Below are 21812 nucleotides of genomic sequence, written 5' to 3'. Positions count from 1 at the left end.
GACAACTGTAACTTCTCAAAGGACCTGACCTGGTCTTGTATCACATTAACTTAACTGGAGTGTCAAAGGCTTCACACAATATGAGATCCCCCTGTAACTCACCATGGTGTAACACTGCTGACATCTCACATATAAGCATAGTGACTAATTATCTCCAAGTGTGGACTTGTTGACACTCTTAGACATTATTGGTGTGACAATTGCTCAATCAGAGAGGCCCTTCGTTATCACTGTTTCCCATCAAGCTCCCCGCCGACGTCACCTGTCAAAACCAGGGCGCCACGGTAAAACGAAGACCCTGTTGCTGACATGGCTGTTTCCTCTTTTTTTCCCTTTTTGTATTGTTCATTTCAACACAATCTGCCATATGCTTCCCACTACAGATGATGAGAGGTTGGATAAAACGTTGGGACGTGAGTGTACTTGGGTGGGGGTCGGGGTGATATCTCTAAAGAAAGCTTCTGAACTGTCAGCATTCTGTCAGGTTATGGAGGGTGGGTGGGGAGGGGGGGAGAGGTGCATATGAACTCATTGATGTGTTTGGCTTTGTGTGGCGTTAGCACATTTGGGTGGCAAAACCTGAAAGGATGAAGAACAACAGAAGAAACAAGATGGGAAAAACCTCTCTGGCATGTTGCTGGTTTGAAGTGAAACAGAACAGTCGTTGACTTCTGTTTCTCTGATTCTTAGATGTCGGGGAGGAGGTGGCTAAACCTGTGGCTGCTGTCCAGCCCCCCACTACCCAGCACCGGGACAGGAGTGTGGGTTCAAGCATAAAGGACTGCCCCTACTGTGGAAAAACTTTCCGCACCTCCCACCATCTGAAGGTCCACCTAAGAATACACACAGGTGAGCGAGAAGTCCAAAGTCCATGAAACTGCATTTTAGGCTATATCTTTAGTGACACACATGGAAACCTAATCACAGTTTTTTTTTTTTTTTTTTTTTTTTTTCTGGGGTAAAATAATGCAGATTTTTACACAGCCCATTTAGTGGAATTTAAAACCTGAGCCCATAAATGAACTTCAGGTATGTGAGGGAGGACATAACCCAGCCCAGCAGAGTAATGATGTGAGCAGTGCTGGTCCAGTGGCTGTCAGGAGACCCGGCTGCTGTTCCACCCAAGAGCAAGGCTGAGGCTCACTAGCAGGCACAGCCGGCCTAGTTAACATGCGGGATAACCAGGATAAGCACTCAGAGGTCACCTTAGATTCAGCACACTGCTGTCTCTGTTTATGTATACGAGAATACAAAAAATGACAGCCTTTTAATATGTGAGTAAGAAACAATAATAATAATAATAATAATTAGAAGAAACAATAATAATAATAATGGTTTACACTTAGTACTTTTAAAACACATATTATAAATATTATTATTGAGTACATTTTCTAATTTCTTTTTTTTTATCTCTGTTTATTTAAATTTTAAATGTTAATACAGTATCTGTCAAAACTTTGGAAACTTTACAGATTTTTTTTTGTTTTTGTTATGTTTTTGGAAGAAATCTCCAATTCTCTCTAACCAAGCCTGCATTTATTTAATTTAAAATACAGTAAAAACAGTAATATCGCAAAACATAAATAGAGATTTAAAATAACTTTTTTTATTGGAATATATTTTAAAATTTCATTCATTTTTTAGTATCACAATGTAATTTTCAGCATCATAACTCCAGTCTTCCGTGTCTCATGATCCTTCAGAAACCATTCTAATATTGATCTGATCGGTGCTTAAATCAAAGCTTAAAATATATTTTCTTAATGTTTTTTTTTTGTTTGTTTGTTTTATTATTATTCTTATGAATTACTTAGTTTTGTGTTTGTTATTTTATAGATTGTAATCTGTTGTATTTTTTATATGAGTATAATGATCTGTACAGCACTTTGGTCAACCCTGCGTCGTTTTTAAATGTGCTTTATAAATAAACAATGAAAAGATTGCTAATTTAACGCTCGGGTAACATTTCTTATTGTTATTATCAAAGTTGAAAACAGTTGTGGAAACAGCTTTTGTGGAAATGGTATAGTATCAACTTTCTTAGATTTTTCAGGATGAATAGAAAGTTCATTGAACATAATTTATTTGCATTCATTAAATGTATTTATTACATTTATGAAAGCATTTATTAAATTGAAATTGATTGTAACATTATGAATGTCTTGCGCACAAAAGATATGTTAAGCAGCAAAATTGATAATAACAAATAAATGTTTCTTGAGCAGCAAATCAGCACATCAGAATGATTTCTGAAGGATCACGTGACACTGAAGACTTGAGTAATGATGCTGAAAAAAAACAGCTTTGCCATCACAGGAATAAATTACATTTTTACATGTTTTCAAATAGAAAAGAATTATTTTGAAATGTAATAATATATTTTTGCTGTATTTTGGATTAAATAAATGCAGCTTTGCTAAGCATGAGAGACTTCTTTCAAAAACATAAGAAATTACATTTCCAAAACATTTCCAAACTTTTGACGTATCCCGCTTCTTTCCTTTACTGTAAACTGAGATCACTCGCAGCTCAGGGAATCGATGGTCGCTAATTTTTTTTTTTTTCTCATGTGCATGCAAGGACGAGCCGAGACCACCCAGATGGTATTTGTCCCACTTAATAAGAAGCACATAGCTGCGGTATTCTGGAGCATTAAGGTTGATTATAAGGCATGCTTAACAATGGAGCTGATGTGTAACTCTCTTAGCCAGCAGTGTTTTCATCGTCTGTTATAACAGAAGCTCAGGAAATAGTATTCATTTTCAATACAGTACTCATATGAAGTCTGCAGATGGCTGTCATCTGCATTTGTTATTATCTAATATGGACTGTGAGGCAGTTGGAAAGAGTGATTTCCCTCGAAATGACTCGACAGAAAGAAAGCGTTAAACCGTTATGCAGCAAATGGCTCGATAATGCTGCATATAAGAGTGTCAAACGTATACTGTACATGTAATGACAGGCAGTCACAGTAAAGTGTTTACATTTTCTTTAAACCGAGGGGTTAAGGCTTTGGACAGGCTGGTTATGTCCTCCTAGCAGGAGAGATGTGGATGGAGTGGGGAAATATGTTTCTGGCTGAGGGAGGTTGAGTTATGCCTGCTCAGAGCAGGGGGTAAGGGTCCCCAGTAGGGCTGTATTTCAGCCGAGAGGAAACAGAGGCCCCCGTCCCAAGCCTCCGTTAACTCACTCACTCCGCTCGCTGGGATGGCCCACGTGTGTGCGGTGTGGCCAGAGCGCGTTTACACACGGACGCTTCACTTTCTGTCGATGCAGCAATTTACACGAGCCTTGATGTACTTGCAAGATGTGTGACTCTTTGCTGATCGGGTATAGGTTTGTCATAAAGATTCCTGGCTGACAGACGTCTGAGATACGGGGCAGGTCTCGGGTTGCTCTGCTCGAATAATTTACAGGAACAACAGGCCCTTCCAATCAGGCTGAAACTACGGCATTGACATTAAACAAATATCCTGCCTTGATTTAAAGCAATCAGACATGCGGATGACACAAAGCGGGCCTCAATCCCGATTCCGTTATCCCATCACAATAGCGTTGCTTACTGAGGAGGCCAGGGCATTGTGCGACACAATGTTAGATTAATGACTCTCTAACGTCGGCTTGAAAGGAATGAAGTGAATTTAAATTTCTCCAAAAGTTAAAGAGCTAATGTTACAGTATTAATTTCCTCTCCAACAGTGAGCGGGAAAATATCCATTAGTGAAATTAAGCACAGTTTTCTAGGTAGCTAACATTGTGCAGCGTATAGTGTGGGGCCACAGCTAATGAACACTGCAGTGGGTGATATTTCATTATACAAATTAATGCTCACATTTTAATGGGAAAGTCACATAATGAATCTAGGCTTCAGTGACAGCAATTAGAGACACAGATTGTCCCCTTCTGGACAAGGCAGTATTTAGCAGTAAGCAGCTGTAGATAAAAAATAAAAAGGTCCTTGCTCCTGACAATGGCTACGCATAACTTGAGGCTATAGGAGAACCAACATGCCAGACGAAATCACCTTTGTTTGAAGAGAGACAGAGGACAGACAGGCATCGCCCGTGCGCGTTCACCTTGGTGATTGGGAGCCATTATGCATCTTGAGCAAGACTTGGATTGAACCGAGGAGAGTTGGCTCACATGGCTGGATTGAGGTTTATGGTTGAATCGAACAACATTTTGAAGGTTTACTTTGAAGAGAGAGAGAGAGAGGGAGAGAGAGAGAGAGAGATTCAACTCAGGTCTGTGGTCAGTTGCTACTGTTCCAAACCATAAGCATTGTAAATTACAAAGGTCACTCATCAGACTCCCTGTAGGAAATCTGATGGTTGTACCACCGAGTTTTGTGCATGGTTTTGCGGTTTCATTACTGTATTTTTGTTTTTGTTCTCTCTGGTAATGCTTATTTGCTTACTACATGGTGAATTAGATCTCTAAAGGTCTTTATGAAGAATGGAAGGATTGAAGTAATGGGCCATACAGTATGGGTAATTTAAAATGTAAATAGAAGTTGTGAGTACTATGTGGAGGGCTTGAGAACTCGAACACCTTGACATTCTTGTTTCTACATTTGGCATAGATAAAGCATTGCCTAAGGAAGAAAAAAAAAACACATCTATTTTTCCAGTGCAGTCAATCTCTCTCTCTCTTTCTTTCTATCCCCCTGTGGAATGCAGGCTGTCTTTCACCATTCTGTAAAGCCATATGGAAATTCATCTTAAAGTATGTCATATCTATTAACTATTTTAATTGCCCTTCTGTAAAGGCTGTGGGTGTTTATTCTGAACTGTTACTATGGAGTCATGACAAATCACACAAATCCATATGAAATCAGTTTGCGCTGGACTTCTTGAAGTGTGGAGACCGAACGCTCTCTGTTAGAAGTGAACTTGCGAAATGATAATGGATATGTACAGCTCACAGTGAGAGGTCTCTGTAATTTATATAAAGCCTGTCACACTATACCAGATGGCAATTTGATATGTATTTTTTCCTCTCTATTTTTATTAACACAGTCTATCAGCCGTAAGATTGAGCTTTGGAAACTTTTTGAGAGAGTTTTGCACTCTCTCATTTCAAAAGATGAAAACTAATAATCTCTTTACCTCTCTGCCTTGGCGATCCATTTTCTTTTTTCCCTGAGGTTGTGTTGTTTGTGTGGATATCAATTAAAAGTGGATTAACGGGTACATAATGACCTTTAGCAGTAAATTGTGTGTAATGTTGCAAGGCAGGATACAGTATATTCCCCAGATGTCACACATGCCCCTGACGTATGATGGAGCAGATGTCTTACTGAGCCCAAATGGTGCACAAAGAACATGCCGCACGCACAGAGACTTACACAGGCACTTGAACACACACTCACATAAACATACAACCAGCAATAGTTTTTACGTTTTTTAAAAAAAAATATATACGCATAATAGGCCTATCTCAATTGGTCTGAATTATAGTTATAGCATTTCATAATTTATTATGACAATATTTGTCCTAATATGTTTTTTTTTATTAAAATAAATGTAGATGTTATCAAAATTTTCATGAGCAGACACCCAAGATGGGGTGGAGAAAAGCAGATCACTCTAATTGTACTCTAATTTGGGGTACAGAATATCATTCCTTCCAGTTAAAGGAACTGAAAATTATCATTTGCATCAAGGACGTTTCCTTATTGAATCACACCAAGCCTCTGTTATCCTGCTCAGAGGATAAGCACTTATTGGGTTAAAAGCTCATCTTGTATGATGCCTTTTGAATATGCGTTTCAAACACTCTTGTGTATAAGAACAAAAGACAGTCTTCTACCCCTTTCTTTTTTTCCCTCCCTGCCCTTCACTATATGTCCCTCTGTATATTTGTTCCTTATCAATATAGTATTGAGTTTTTGTTTGCAATCCTTTATTTAGGAAGCTGTGCAGTGGGTCTGCAGATCTTCCATTCTTTTTCTGGAATGGCGCCCTCCAAATAATGATAAATTACTTGAGCACTATGCCATTTGCTAATTATATCCATGATTTACTACAGAGCCAGACTTAAATCATTCAATTCAGTCTTGCGTAACAATGCAACATTTTTTCTGGGTTAAAAAATGTTTTCCATGTGTATAATCTAAGCGTTTATAGCCACACACACACACACATTGACAAACATGCTTTTATTTTCATTTTCCCATATCTCTCGAAACTCCCTCCCTCACTTTCTTTTTTCCACCTCGCACATCACTTCATTCCTGAAACATTACAGGGTCTCAAAAATCAAACCTTGCATTTATTTTATTGCTTATTGATCTTATAAATCTAGCTTTCATTCCAAGCCTATTATAATTGTTGTCAGAAAGTATTTATATCGATATCGATTGGATCATGCAAATGCAATTTAAACTCTGTCTCTTGTTAAATCTGCTCCCTTTTCGCTTTTAACAAGAATTCTTGTACATTTGCATGCATTTCTAAACTGACTGCATGCCTTCTTTTACAGTACATTTCATGCTGGTTAGCATTTTGTAATCCACAGTGTGAGGCTTCCTTATGAGGAATGCTCATGTGCACCACATATGGTGTGTTTATATCATTTAGACTATCTTCACCCTCAAATGAGGGCCTTTTATTTGGTGCATTTGGACTGAGGGGTCACAGTTGTCCTCCCGGGGGGAATGAAAAGCTTCTGTTGGTCTTGATTTATTCTCACAACGATAAACTGCAAATAGAGAATGTCCACAGAAAAGCTCAACCACCAAGGTAGAGACTTGACAGCAGACAAGGCCAGAGGAGAGACAGACAGTGAGAGAGCGAGAGAGACGGTAGCAACCAGCAGCACCGCAAGCCTGCAGTTCCCCATGTGAACAGAGATAACATCCAGACAGTTTTGTTGTCAGTTGAAAATATGATCTCTGTAGTGGACTGAAGGCACCATATGGTGATATGTTTTTTATGGCGGTAACGTGAGTGATGGCTCACTCCTAGGAGCTGGATTGAGCTGGATCGACCTGTATTGAAACTCCTCCCTCCTCTCAAAAAGGCTGATGGACTGTTTACTAAGTGATAAATGTGGCCGAACGCTGCAGAATGCGAGATTTAGAGAGGCTTGACGTAATCCCTGACATGATTCCTGTCAAATATTTACATGTTGTTTTTCATTTTGCTCTTCTTCTGACAGGTGGAACAAGCCCAGGGTTCCTGCTGAGCTTGTTGGCACCTATATTATTGCTGCTGTACTGACATCAGCTCCTGTCTGTCTTTGTTTCTTTCTATCACTCTCACTGTAGGTGAAAAGCCCTACAGGTGCCCTCATTGTGACTATGCAGGCACTCAGTCAGCTTCTCTGAAGTACCACCTGGAGCGCCATCACCGTGAGCGGCAGAATGGAAGCGGCACCTCAGCCAACCACCCTCCAACCACTGAACACAAAGATGACCATGGCAAGAACAGCAGCAGCAGTGGGGTCTTTGCTCGTCCTGATGTCCTGCGCGGTGTGTTCAAAGGCATGATGCCCTCTGGTCTTGACTTCAGAGGGGGTCAAATGCTCCCACACCAGTGGGCTCCACCAGGAATGCTCTCACCCAGAGACAGAGACCGTGAAAGGGAGCGCGATCGCCACGGACCAGGGCCTGAGCCCACCACAGATAACTTAAAGAGTCCTGAGGGACCAGCCTCTGCAGGGGACAGTCCTGCCAGCTTCTCCGACCTGGGCCGGGCCTACCAGAGTATGGTGGGAAATGGAGTCAACTTCCAGGGCTCCCTGCAGGCTTTCATGGACAGCTTTGTCCTCAACTCCATGAAGAAGGAGAAAGAGATGAGAGAGAGTCAGCTGCATGGTCAGCACATTAGCCAGGAGAGCTCCGAGGCCAAGAACAAAAGAGCTAGTGAGGGCAACCAGGAAGAGAATCCCACCAATGATGTCAAACCAGCTGAGGGTGGCCGCTCTCAGTATGAGCCTCTGGATTTGTCTGTTAGACCTGAAGCAGGGTCCCTCCCAGGAGCCTCCATCACTATCCAGGACAATGTCGCCTGGCATGGCTGCCTCTTCTGCTCCTTCACAACTGCCTCTGTGGAGCTGATGGCCCTCCACCTCCAAGCCAACCACCTAGGTAAAGGCAAGGGTGGCCCAGGCAAAGATACTAAGGAGCATCTACTGGGAGAGCCTTCCCATGCTGGCAAATCTACTGGCTTGGCTCCTCTACCACCAGGCCTTCATCACCATGAGGGAGCCCTGTCCAGGGAAAGAGAGGCTGAGTCTGGGGATCTGAAGGGACAAGCAGGCTGGTCCAACCATCTGGAGCAGCCCCCGCATGGAGCCTCTATTGGAGCATTCTCCAGTGACTTCTACAAGCCCTTTGGTCATGTGTATGATAGCTCTGCTAGAGGGCCTGTTGGATTCCTGGACCAGCAGCAAATTCAGCTGAATGATATGGGTGGTCAAGGCCCTCTGGACGACCTATCCGACAAGGCATCTTGCAGCGAGATAGAGGCCCCCGAGGAACATGGTGGCCAGTCTGAAGAAGATGAAGTGAGTCACGATAAATTGTTGCCCAACCCCACTGCTACAGAGAGGCATATGCGTTCAGATGACGAAGAGGAGCCTGGAGAAGAAGAGGAGATGGAGATGGGTGATGCTGAGGAGGAGGATCGTGGATCCATGCAAATGCTTCCTGAATCTCCACTGTCGGGGAATGACATCCAAAGATGCAAGCTAAATATGGGCCCCCAAAGCTCTGGGCTTTCTCCTCCTCAGCCTTCCACCCCTGAGAGGCAGTGGCAGCAACAGCAGGCAAGCCTCGGTCTTCTCTCCTCGAGCGGTGGTCCTCCTGGCCTGGTAAAGCCTGATCAGGCCCACTTGGAGCATCAGATGAACATGCTATCTGTCCTGCGGGCCTACAGTTCAGAGAACCTTGCAGCCTTCAACGGAGGCCTTGGCGGTGGCTCCAATGGAGGAGGCAGTGGCACCAGCAGCATGAAAAGAAATGACCCCTCTGGTGAGTATGACAACATTAACCTCTTTTTTTGTCATAAATCAAAGAACAATGACTTTCAAAATGACTAACTGTTATACAGTACATACACACTCTTTGGCAAGTAAACACATCATATGCACTACATTATGAGCAGCACAACAAAATTTGTGAACCAATTACAAATTGAGACATTTGTTCAATGTTTCCCTCATTGGTCAGAAATGCAACAATACAGACCCTCTCTAAAGGAGCAATATTTGCTTTTGAGTGATTTCAACCTTATTTAGGGCAAGTTTAGAGACCATCAGGATGACAAAGTAACATATTAATCTTTATTATATTGTCATTTTACAAGAGCTCCAGTCCCACCCTCTCTCCTTCCCTCCTCTTTCTGGGAATAAGGGTGTCTGCTTTGAAGCAGACCAGGAGCTGATGGTCCCTGTGTCATCTCTAGCACACAGAACTTAACTATCTTAGCTTTCATAAAGGCCTCTCCCAAAAGCCCATTACTTTATAGCAGCCCGGGATCTATGGCCTTGTGAAAAATGATCTGTCAGCTTTCATGATTCTGCTAAGGTTACTGGTGCTCCTTGAGACTACTGTGGTTCACACTGCCCTTTCTGTAAATTTGGTGATAAAAAGAAAAAGAGAGTAACCATGAATGAAAAAAGAGAGCAAATCTCCAAGAATTGAATTTGTAGTTTGGTTTGGGCAGCTGTAGTAGAAAATAAGTGTGTCCCACAGCCTTTAGAGGTCTTTTTAAAGGGTATTTCTTACAGTTGCTTCTGCTGAAGTAAAACAGTTAGGTAATAAAATGGATGTGTCCACCATTTTACTTTTAATTTTAATATATTATTCTTTAAGGAGACGCTAATTTTCAGTTGAGATAGACATTCTTAGTTTGGTGGTTTACATTGGTGTTATTACTTGTACTCTGCAAACACAGAGGAGCATGGCAGACTTTTTTTTTTTTGCTCCCAGTAAAACAATCTTACTGCAAATAGGATTAATAAGGGGGGTAAACTAGTACTGCAAGTATTTTATTTTATTTTTTTTTTAAAGACAATACTGTTTTATTACTGATTCATTCTCACAAATCTTAATACTTATTCTTCCTTTAATTTGGAATGATTTAGCTGTTCATTTAAGACGATTTATTTGTATTGTGCTTGATTAATAGCCACTCATTTAACAACACTGAATTGGATGAAACAAAATGTGTATAGATGTTAGTATAAGTAATGTGTTTTAGCAGTAATTATTTTATTTTAAGCTGTGTATGTATTATTATTTATTTATTTATTTTTGTGCCTTGACATTTGGATCTCTGTTTCACTGTAATATTGACCACAAGTGAGTCAACCAGTGACACTCACGTCAGCTGAACTACTTGACGATGTGTTAGTCATGTGGAGAAAAAAAAAAAAAGGCTAAATATCCAGTCATTCGTAACCTTGGAAAACATGTAAAGTCAATAAAATGAACTGTGCAGCTGTTTAATTAAACATAGTTGAAGTATCAAAGTAAAATAAGACCATAGTGTTTAGTTTTTAGTTATTGCATCATGTATCAAACAATAGAATTATGCAACATAAAGATAAAAGTGAAGTCTCAAGACTGCCTTGTGCCCCCTCCCCCTTCTTCAAAAAGGTTTACATTAACAATTAATGGTGCTTTTGACCTTTCAATTATGGAAAATATGTCTGTCATGGAGGAACCTGTTGCATTTTTAATATTTAGAGGAGGTCTTTCACTTGGCTGAAAATGAATGCTAGTTTTTTGTCATTGCAGTGAATGTATCATATTGTAATATCCTTATTTAATCAAAGACATTTGAAAAGTGCCCTTGTGACGTCCCTCTTCTCCTGCCGCTGTGAAGAGGGGTTGACCTTTAGAGATAAGGCTTTGTCTAGAGAACAATAGTTTTTTGTTTTGGCATTTTTAAAGCATGACTCCATCAGTTTGTCGCTGGTGGATGCTGATGGGCAGCCGAGCGCCTCTGTATATGCTGTGACAGTGTGTGGGCATGTTTGAGTAATACATACAGTAAAAGCATTGAATGATCATGAGGAGAACTCAACAGACAGTTCATTCATCCTTTTTTGAAGGGAATGTGTTAGTATTACTGCTGAACCTGTTCTGCGTGCGTGCGTGTGTTTGTGGTCTGGTTAACCCTAGATTACCTTGGTTAACCCATTGCCCATATCCGCAATCCTTGTCCTTGTGTGGCATTTTTTTATTTGTTTATTTTTTTTTATTTAATAAGTGAAGGTTGTTTTATTTTAAAATGCAGAAAGTTTTCTGTGATGGGAAAGTTTAATGTTAGGGGATAAAAAATACATGTTGTACAGTATACAAAAAAAGATTTATCCACCAAGGCACTCTACTAAAATGTCCTCTTTTTTGTTGCTTTTGTTTTGAAAAAGATAACACTGCACAAGTGAAAAAAAAAAAAAAAAAAAAAAAAATCAGTTTGAATCCCAAATTTAGGTAAAATACCATACAGGTGGAACTATCTGATCTCGAGTCTTTTGTACAAAATTGAGTGAAACACATTCTGCACTATTCCTTGGGGCTGGGGGCATAGATGAAGCAAAAATCCCTCTGAAAATTTAATTCAGGGCAAAATATGATTATCTGAAGTGGCTTGGCATTAGGTTTGTATGCAAATAATGCATAAATCATTAATATTTAGAAATCTCAGCTGAATATAGCATGCCTTGACATCTGGGATGGAATGAGAGAGAGTCATTTTAAAGAGACACCCTCAATATTATTACAGCGCTATTATAAGGCACACATGCACATACTGTACACTCTTTTGCATGTCAAGTATGTTACATTCATAGTATTATAGATTAACCCTTTCCCATATATACTGTAAATATATGTGCGACCCGCTCTGGCGAAATGAGTCGGAAGTCGCAACGTTCCATTATAAGATATGGGCCGATTATGTGGAAAAACAATGAAATAACATTTTTTTTTTTTTTTTTTTTTTAATTTCAAAGAACAGACATTCAAAAAATAATCTCCCAAAGTTTCGTAGTCCAGATAATTGAGTAAAGGTATTTAAATGACGATTAAAGTTGTCACAAATTTGGGTCACTGTGACTAATTTTGCTGGATCAGGTCACATATTAGTATACATTTCCCATTAGCATTAATAGACTTTATTTGAATAGATTTTACAAAAAAAAAAAAAAAAAAAACATCGCACATATTAATCATGAAGAATACCTGAGATTTAGCATCGAGCATCAGACACCTCAGACTGTGTGTAGTCTAGCATTAGCTTTGTATTGTTCACATTGCTTAATGGCCTTGTTCCATTGTGCAAGGCAGCCATTGTGTAAGTGTATCACATAAAATCAATACGAGGTCTGTTAGTGGCATATCTTCATCTATACATTGCACATGTCTCGAGCATTGTGTTCTTTGTCTGTCTTTATTTTGCTCCTATTTGTCTTCCCCTTAATTTAACAGCGCATCATTACAAGCTACGCATGTTATAATAAACACATATCAGACCCGCTTATCTGCTGCACCTTCGCAATTTGTTGTTATGGCCAGAAGACAGTAAGCGTTACCTTCAACATTTTTTAAAATGTTTGCTGGCGCGCTATAATAATCTAAACGTGTCACGGGAAAAAGTGCTTTCGTTTATTGTAAAGCGCCACTTAGAGTAAAGAAAAAGAGGAAGAATGAGAGAAATGAGATTATTAGTGTTCTTTCCATCTGCCGCCATCACTCTCTCCGAGCACTTCACACACTCTCTGCCCTCACCCCTTTTTGTTTTTGTTGTTGTTTTTATTGTCGTGGTCGTCGTAGCTTGCAGTGTAAACAGTTATCTTGATTCACCCGGCCTGTCTCCATTAGCCGTCATGAAAAATGGCCACATTTAGATTTCTCACAGGAGCAGTTTTGAGCGCACGCTCGTGGTACAGTATATGGAGCACAGTTACTCGGCCTGTCTAAAGTGTGTGAGATTTCATCTCTAACCCTGCTTAATAGTATGAAGTGTGTGTCTATGCGAGTGTCTGAGGCCCTAGACACTGCACAGGAGCACTGTTTTCAGATGTTTACCGCTAAGATCTGTCCAGCCACCACCCACAATCCAGTTTTGCCACACAGACAAGAAATTCCTCAAGTGACAATTACGTAGCAGGCCGAGAAAGAGAGCTGGACAGAAAAAGAGGGAGAGAGGATGTATGTATAGAGAGATCAGACTTGAAGGACTGATGAAAGAGGGGGCTGCTCACCCCAACCATCCTAGTTCATAAGGCCATGACACCCCCTGGTGGAAAAGCAGTGAACCCTGTCCCCATTCACTCCAAACCACTCAGTGAGAATGACAGATGATTGGAGATGGAGAAAGATAGAAAGATACAGAGAGAAATAGTGGCTGGGTGTACAAAGCGAGTGAATAACTCACTGTAGAAAGACAGAATGCTTAGGAGGATTGGTTTGTGTCTTTCCTTTTCTTCTTGCTATGCAAATCCCTTTGGGTTTATCAGTTTACAATGTGTCCTTCTTTAATATGTCACAGCAGACTTACAAACTCCGAACAGAAGAAAAAGCCTTTATAAACGATGCAGTTAAAGATGATGTGTGAATGTGGGTATTCCCGGTATTCTTACTCCTTTCATTTTAGCGCCTGTCTGCTAGAGCCTGTGTGTGTGTGTGTGTGTTAGCATGTATTTTGACCAGCAGACAGGAGTGGGTAGTTAAATGTAAATGGTGTTTAGTCACCAGTGGCCAATTATCACTGTCAAGAGGGTGTAGGATCAGATTCTCTCTTGGGCGAGTCTTGACCCTAGTCTGGTGTGGGTCAGAGAGAGTGCACTACTTCCTGTCTTCCTGTCTGCCTTAAGTTCACCTCATTTCCTTGCTAACTTCTTCTAACTTTAAATGCCTCTCCATTCAGTCTGTCTCTTTTTAGTGAGTGTGGTAATAAAGCACTCATGTGAGTGTGTGTTGTTCTCTGACCAGGTTCTATTATAATAATTATTAACATATGGTGCCTGCAATGTGCACTGTGAACTAACAGATGTAAAGAAACAGACGCGACTTGTGACTTTTCCTTCATACCGAGTAACACGATGACACGTCCTTCACATGCTTGCATGCAAACATCTCATGTCCACGTAAGTAACGCTTATTTTGTAACAGACCTTTCTTGCTCATTGTAACATTCCTTTGCTCTTAATTCCCAGAAGATTTACATCACATTATAAATCAAATACCATATACTATAGCAGTGGTTTTCAATGGGTTCTGCTTCAGGACTTTCCATTGGACGAGTGACAGCCAAAATTTTGCTTTATTTATTTAGAAAAAGAAAAATATTTAAATGTTTAAAAAATATTGATGTATAAAAATGTTTAAATATTTATTTACAATGATTATTGTAAGATAATAATAAACATATATTGTAAAATATTTAATGATATCATATGAAGAGTTCAGATGCAAAAGCCTCTAAATGCCATTTGAAATTTTCTTCTTTAATGATGATTTTTATCAAACTTGTACATTTAAGTTCAGTAATTTCACTTAAATAACAATTAATAGGTAATTATCATTGCCATTTAAGTGAAATTACTGAACTTAAATATACAAGCTTGATAAAAATCATCATTAAAGAAGAAAATTTCAATTGGCATTTAGAGGCTTTTGCATCTGAACTCTTCATATATATATTACCCCAAACCCAGTCGGAACAGAGTACACCACCAATAGAGAACCCCTGCCATACACTGCGATATAAATTCGTGAAATCTATTTTTTTTAGAAAAACAATTTACTCCACACACAAACGCACTACTGCATTCCACCTCAATGACATGCTCATTTACCACATAGCAATTACTACTAAGTAATTATTGCGGCCTCCTAATTTCCGGACAACTAGAACTATTACAGCCGCCTAGCGAGAATGAGAGGGAATATAACACAGAACAGACAAATATCTCTTGATTTCCCTTTTTCTCGCTTGCTGTTTGCCCCTGATTTTCATCTCCCTTTTGGTAAAGAGAGATCTCCACATTCAAAAAGCGGCGCAGGGATGAAACTTGGTAATTGCCAGTAATGCCGTCCTCATCAGGTGGCTAATTAACAGTAATGTGGCTCGTGTTAGTCTGCTAGCATCCACGCAGCCCCTGCATTCAGGCGACCGCGGAGAGGCGGGAGAACCCGTCACACTCTGACGATGCGTTCGGCCCGAGGGTCAGCCGGTCCGTGTTTTATATACGCGTAATCTCTCCCCCGGGAACGCCCCGTAATCTTTATCTCCTCACCGTCAGAACCAGAGAACCTGCGATGAACCAGGATGCTACATATATACGACTGATTTGTAAAAGACTCATGGCAAGACGGATCCTTCATCTCTGACAGATGACGTTTAACCTGTCTCCAGTAGTTTAAATGCTGTCAGCCTCCGAGCGCACTGTTGTGAAACATTTAAGAGCTGTCAAACAGTCTTATTACAGAGTAAAGGTAGACTCTTGACATGACACATCAGACTGTGTCTCTGAGCCTTGTCCCACGCCTCTCCATCTCAGAGCACACTGCCGGAGGGGAGCGCTCTCACAATGAAAGACTGCTCGCTCTCGTTCGCTCTCTCCTCGGAAGTCTCTGAGGTGACAGACAGTGTTGGTGCATCTCCACTCTTTCCATTGTGTGGTGTGTGATGAAGGCTCGTCGGGTAAAGGCGAGGTGTTATTTCACATGTTCAATATTACCATTTTAACTTCAACCTAGGTGAATTAGCACCTTGTCACTCAGCAACGCAAATTCTGCTTTCAAAGAGCAATTAATTGTAAAAGCTGTTGTCAAGCCCACTGGATGGTACCTGTTGCTCTCCACCAGCAGCTGTGCAATCTCTAAAAATATTTTTTCCTTTGCTAATTTACTCTGATATCAACTTTGGCGGCGCTGAAAGCTTTTGAAAGGCCCAGTAATTTCGCTCTCTTTCAGTCCTGTCTCATACCTTGCTGACGTACGGTACAGTGGGCTGCGTCGTTTCCAGCGGAGAGAAAAAGAGCAAGTGGTCGCTGAATAAAGGGATCGGGTTCCAGTATGACAACAAAGGCAGAGAAATATTCAATGCTAATGACAGCAAAACAATTATGCTATTCATAATATTAGACGAAAAGAAAGATCTTGTTAGAGGAAACCTTGGGAGAGGAAAATATGAAGTGTTCTCACTGGCGCAGTAATCACGGCAGGCTTCCATTATTTTTATTCCCCCGTAGCCCACTATAGTTTGCATTTAATGACAGAAACCCTTAAGCTAATACTTAATAGATTTGCTCCTAGACCTGATGTGTGTGTGTTTTTTACTCCTCATATATTTGATCTTATGTCTTTGTTTTTGTTTTGTTTAGTTTCTCAGACTTTGTTCAATTCGAGGTATTCCTCATAGCTGTGCTGCTCGCGTTCCCCAGGTGCCCTTAGATGTGACGATCCGCTCTCAGAGGGATTGTACCCGCAGAACAACACTCCCTCCCTGTGTAGGGGCGCAACTCACACTCGCAGCATAATGATCATGCTTACACACAGCGAACGACATACACTCCAAACGTAATGAGAGAATATGCCCCGACTCTAGCTGGCAGGCGCAGGAGTTAAAAAAAGAAAAAAAGCACAAGTATGTCAACTTTTATTTGCTCCTTTATTCCACATCAATGGCAAACAATGCGCTAAAGTTAATAAAACAAATACAGAAAACACAGTCTGGCTGAGGCAGAGGCAACAGGGGTGTGTTTTGAGAGGTCGTGTAGCAATTACAGACGAATCTGTCGGAATCGGCGTACTTCCATGTTCAAGCTGCTGCGCGAAAGAAGAGCCGGTCCAATAAGCCACATTTGATTTAGACTTCAAATAAACAGGGTGGAAGCAAAGTTCCTGCAAATAGAAGGAGTGGAGGAGCGACATAAAAGAAAAGCATTGCATGAGAAATAAGCCCACATTATACCATTAGCTGTTAAAAAATGCACTTAATTCCTCTGTAGAGATGGAAATAAATCGCACGAGCTCGAGCATTGTTCCATGCAAATCCCATCGAATGGATTTAAGATGGCGCATTGTTTATTAGGGAAATATGGGGGGAGGTAGGAGAGCTGCTGTTCTAATTGCAGTAATTTAATCAGGATTAGAAAGGTTACCTGGATGAGGCAGGAGCGCAAGGACACCGCTGCATGCGGAAAGTAGAAATGCCTATTTTGTGGTGTTGATGTTGTCTTTTACATTAGCGAATTTACGCCGGAGTTTGCGCTGGCACTCTTGTGTGGATAAATAAATAGAATGTTCTATTGTTTCCCTTGCTCCCCCCTCGTCTCCCCCTCTCTCTCTCTCTCTCTCTCTCTCTCTCTCTCTCTCTCTCTCTCTCTCTCTCTCTCTCTCTCTCTCTCTCTCTCTCTCTCTCTCTCTCTCTCTCTCTCTCTCTCTCTCCCAAGCCTTGCTAAATAGGAAGCAAAGAGAATCCATTTTAATCAGATTAATAACTTGGTTGATCACATATAACCTAATTTTCATTCAGTGCTGCCCTTGTCCGCTGAGTCATATACGGAATGACCTTTGTGTCGCAACAGCGGCCATAAAGCACAGTAAGTGCCATTGTGCTATCAAAAAAAGTTCAAGTGCTTTACATCACCACAAAAATTTCATGTGTCATTTTTTCTACAAATGCGATGCCCCTTCCACAAAAGGCCACCTTCCAATTGAGGGCCATTAGGTCGGGACTCGAGTTTCCTAGGGCCTGGGAGATGGGAACAACTTCCCTCCTGCATTCACAGTAATATGAATCGTCCTTTTAAAACAGATATGGTTACATATTAGTTTTGAAAGGTACAGTAACTGCCTCAGCTTTAGCTGTCTGCAACAGTAGGCCTTTTGTGTCCGCAAGAACTCAATAAGTGGCCTGTGATCCCATTTTAGCTCTCTCGCGCACACCACAACACACTGCCCGCGCGGAGAATATTGCGATTCGAGCGTATTTGAGGCTGAATGACGGCTGATGACAGTTACGAGGCAAAGTCTGAAATCAAGCTCACCTTTTGCCTGCTTCTGTTTGTTCTCGAGTGGTGTTTCTGTTACTTTCAGAAGTTATTTTCTATTCCTTCATCAAGATAAATCTCAGCCTTGATTTACTGGTATGATTAGCAGTTTCAAAGGAAATCTGCTGAGATTTAATTATACAGAGAAAGAAAAAAATGGAGAGAGAGAGAGAGAGAGCGAGAAAGTCACGGACACACATGCATAGGCTTTCAGTCGCACAGCTCCACGCACACAAACAGGAAATATGAATGAAATATTTATGAAGTGGGCTAACGACTGCATGCACCCATATGTTTCAGCCTAACAGCAGTTTACAGGCAGTTCTAATGTGATGAGTTTCCACTGAAGCAAAGAACACTGATTTACAAATTATATAGAACACAAAGAGGAAAGACAATGATAATAATTATTCATATTAATACATTTTATTAAACATTTTGCTCCAGCAGTTTTGAAAACAATTCTTGCATTTATTCGTGATAACCGCCATTATTCTTTCCTTTGATTAGTGAATGAAATCCCCCCCCCATTTATGTAACAAGTTCTTTGTTTCTTTGCACTTCCTTTTGAAAAAACTTGTTTTGTTGTTTAATTATCAGTTCTGGAGTCGCACACTACTCGAGGATGAATTCTCGGCATGATTCATTGGGCAGCAATTCTTGTAAAATCAGGCCTAGCGTGCCTGTTTCCAGAAAATGTAAGAACTTTATGGGTTATAGGTTTTATGAAAGCCAGCATGCAAAAAAAAAAAAAAAAAAAAAAAAAGGAGGAGGAGGGGTGGATTAATCTGAGGATTAACACCATACTTTAAGATAAATCTTTTTTTAGTATGAAACCTCATCCCCACTTATTGCGGCCAATCATTCATTTTTGTGCACTTCAGATTACATATTGTGCATTTCTTCGGCACTAAGAACACAGCTTTTTTGTTTTTGACAATCTCCACTCCACAAATGCATTCTTCATGCTGTAAAACTCAGAACAATGGATGAGCACATACTGTAGCTGTGCACATTAATGCTTCTGTAAATGAAAAGAACAGATAAGTGGAGCTTGGCTGCCCCCTCCCATCCATCCCTCTATCTATGTATCCTTCCCCCCCATGGAAAAAAATAAGGCATGAAAAAAACAAAACAATAAAAAGCTAACCAAATCTCTGCTCGTCATCGTTAAATCCTCGCTGATCAGAATGTGCCAGACCCAAACTGACAAACATCATAGTCTGTCTCCAGTCCCTAATTGACTGCACAAGGATTGGTCACACTTTTTAAGTAGCGTTTCGTAATGGATTTCCATGTTGGTTGCGCTTTTAACTGGCGCTGCGAATGAAAGGCAAAATGTCTCTTTATTATCAAAAACAACAGTGCTTTTTTCTCTCCTCCCTCTCTTTTTTTTGTTGAAAAGATTATATTTGTATTTTCCTCCATGTTTGTATTTATTTGTTTATTTATTTTTTATTTTTTGCAAGGTCAACCCCGGCTGACAGTTGACAAACGATCTCAAGATGGCCACATCATCTGTCCTGTAATTTTTGGGGGGAGAAAACGATAAGATGAATGCCATGTATCATGTTTTTTTTTTTTTTTCTCCATCTCTTTCCCTCACTCGATTTTACACTCAGATGTCTTATCGGCTTACGAAAAGAACTGGTAAGCAGGTGAAACGGCGATTTTGTTCACGCATGAATGTTGTCGCCGCTCTCGCACAGGCCCGAGACCAGTTCAAATCTCTCCGATCTGGACTTATCCTGTTTCTGCATCTTGGCACGGTGCAGGGATTCAGTATTATAGACAAGCTGGTCATCAGATGGGAGTTGGGTTTATTTCTGTGTCTTTTCTATCCCCCCCCCCCCCCCCCCAACCACCTCCGTTCTCCCTCCCCTCTCGCTGGCGTCTCATCCAAGTTATGTCTCATTTTTTTCTACTGGACAGCTCCGACAGAATGCCCGAGAACTCGATGTCCTTGAGAACAGAACAACTTTTCAGTCTAATACTTTGATTGATTTTTCCCCCCCTGTTGTTGTTGTTGTTCTCCTGTTTTCTCTGACCGTCGTCTTCCTCATTTTTCTCTTCCTGAGATCATTATTCGTATTTATGCCAAATCGTTAGGGAAAGGGGGGTGGGGGTGAGATGCTTCAACTTCAACAATGACGGCCACTTTGACAAAACACAGAGTATGTTTTTAATTACCTGGATTTTTTAATGTTGTTGTCATCTCACAGAATATACTGCTCTTGTTCTGATGTTCCTATTAAGTTCTCATTTGAATGCCTGCTCTCTGCAGGAAGTCCAACGCCCCTCCCCTCCCCACCCCACATCACTTCCAGCAGCCCTCCAGTGTTCACCATTTCTAGTTTTTCATTATGCCTAATTGCATTAAGAGACATATCACAGAGGAGCGAGAGAGAGGTAGAGACGAGGTGTCATCGCTTTCTAAAACACAATTAGGTAACACCTCATCAGGGGCTCTGCCTGCCTGCGGTTGACAGGTGCGTGAATGTTAGCGGCGGCGGCGCACGGTCACTGTGCGTGCTTGACAACTGCTCTTCAAACGCGTGACAGGTGCTTTTCTGAGAGCCCGATCGGCGGCACAATCGATACTCGATGAGGTTTTAGAAGGGGGTCTTTAACGCTAATGAAGCTGTTTCATGTGTGCCTTCCCTCTCTGTTTACCTCAACTTCTTCATCTGACAAAATGAAACGGATGCTCGTTAATTTGAGAAACAACATTCAGCAACTTTTATCAAAACCGGGAGAACAGCTGAGATGCTGGGAAGCAGTGGTGCAGAAGTTTTGGTGGGTTTTTTTTTTTTTTTTTTCCACCTTGTTCTTTTCATTTCTTTTTGTAGAAGAAACATAAACGTACTGCAGAAGCACAGATTGTCATTGTTGAATGTGTTTTTAGTTCATCTAAAACATGACGATGATGATGACCCGAGTGATGATGATGATGATGATGATTAATGAGAGTGATGGCAATGATTACACACATACAGGAAGAGTGTTCAGCCATCTGCCTGATTAAAAACTCCTATTTATCATAGTATCCTCTCACTCGGCCTGGGCTGAAAAAGATGAAGCGAATACAAAGAAGAGGGGTGGGAAAAAAATAAATATAAGTGCAACATGATCATGTTTGAATCGACACCTTAAGAAGAATTACGTGCGGGGTTCATTATAAAGGTATCCAGCCTTATGCGGCATATTTGCTCTGTGTTTTGCTCTGAATGCACTATTGGATATTGCACCTTAGAGCTGACATGCGGAGACAAAGCCTAGAGAAGAAAAATAATGATCACATATAAATATCAATATGAAAGTTAGAGTCAGTGCTAAAGAAGACGTATAGCTATTGATGTTTGAATAACAGTAGTGTCAGGCAATGAAGAAGAGAGAGGTGGTAAATAAGCAGCGAAAATATAATGCATTCGTTTTTCAGAAGGACAAAAAAAAAAAGAGAGAGAGACAGAAACGGTTAATCGAAAACACTCCAGAGGCATAAGAATCAAGCTGAGGCCGAGATAAAAACATAACCGCTTTCTATGCCTTGTGAACAAAACCATAAATAAATATATAATCAGTTAGTATTATGCAGGTTTGCTCTGAGAGGCATTATCTGTCTGGCGTTGCCTTCTCAAGTAAAAGAACATTTGACAGTTCAAGTCCCTGATGAAAAAAAGGAGAGAGAAAGTTATGACTTCAAAAGTGTTTACTCACCATGTTTTTTAATTTGTCTGGGCATATGCAGTTTATTTGCATTTCAAATACGCATATTTGAAGCAGGTGGTTTAAATGCC

General features: G+C 40.7%; 1 protein-coding gene across 7 annotated transcripts in view; it reads left to right on the top strand.

Moving 5' to 3' along the window:
• The window catches only part of znf536 (zinc finger protein 536), a 188328-nt gene that overhangs the window by 123466 nt on the left and 43050 nt on the right, over positions 1-21812 (top strand). For all 7 annotated transcript variants that reach the window (XM_039657716.2, XM_039657708.2, XM_039657732.2 and 4 more), the window contains 2 exons: positions 691-849; positions 7271-8977. In XM_039657716.2, the coding sequence (XP_039513650.2) occupies positions 691-849; positions 7271-8977 (1866 nt within the window). The remainder of the gene's footprint in view (positions 1-690; positions 850-7270; positions 8978-21812) is intronic.

This window comes from Pimephales promelas, chromosome 1 (genome assembly GCF_988280905.1).
Source record: "Pimephales promelas chromosome 1, fPimPro1.hap1.1, whole genome shotgun sequence".
In the NCBI taxonomy this organism is placed as follows: domain Eukaryota; kingdom Metazoa; phylum Chordata; class Actinopteri; order Cypriniformes; family Leuciscidae; genus Pimephales; species Pimephales promelas.
This window is presented reverse-complemented; position numbering and strand designations above follow the sequence as displayed.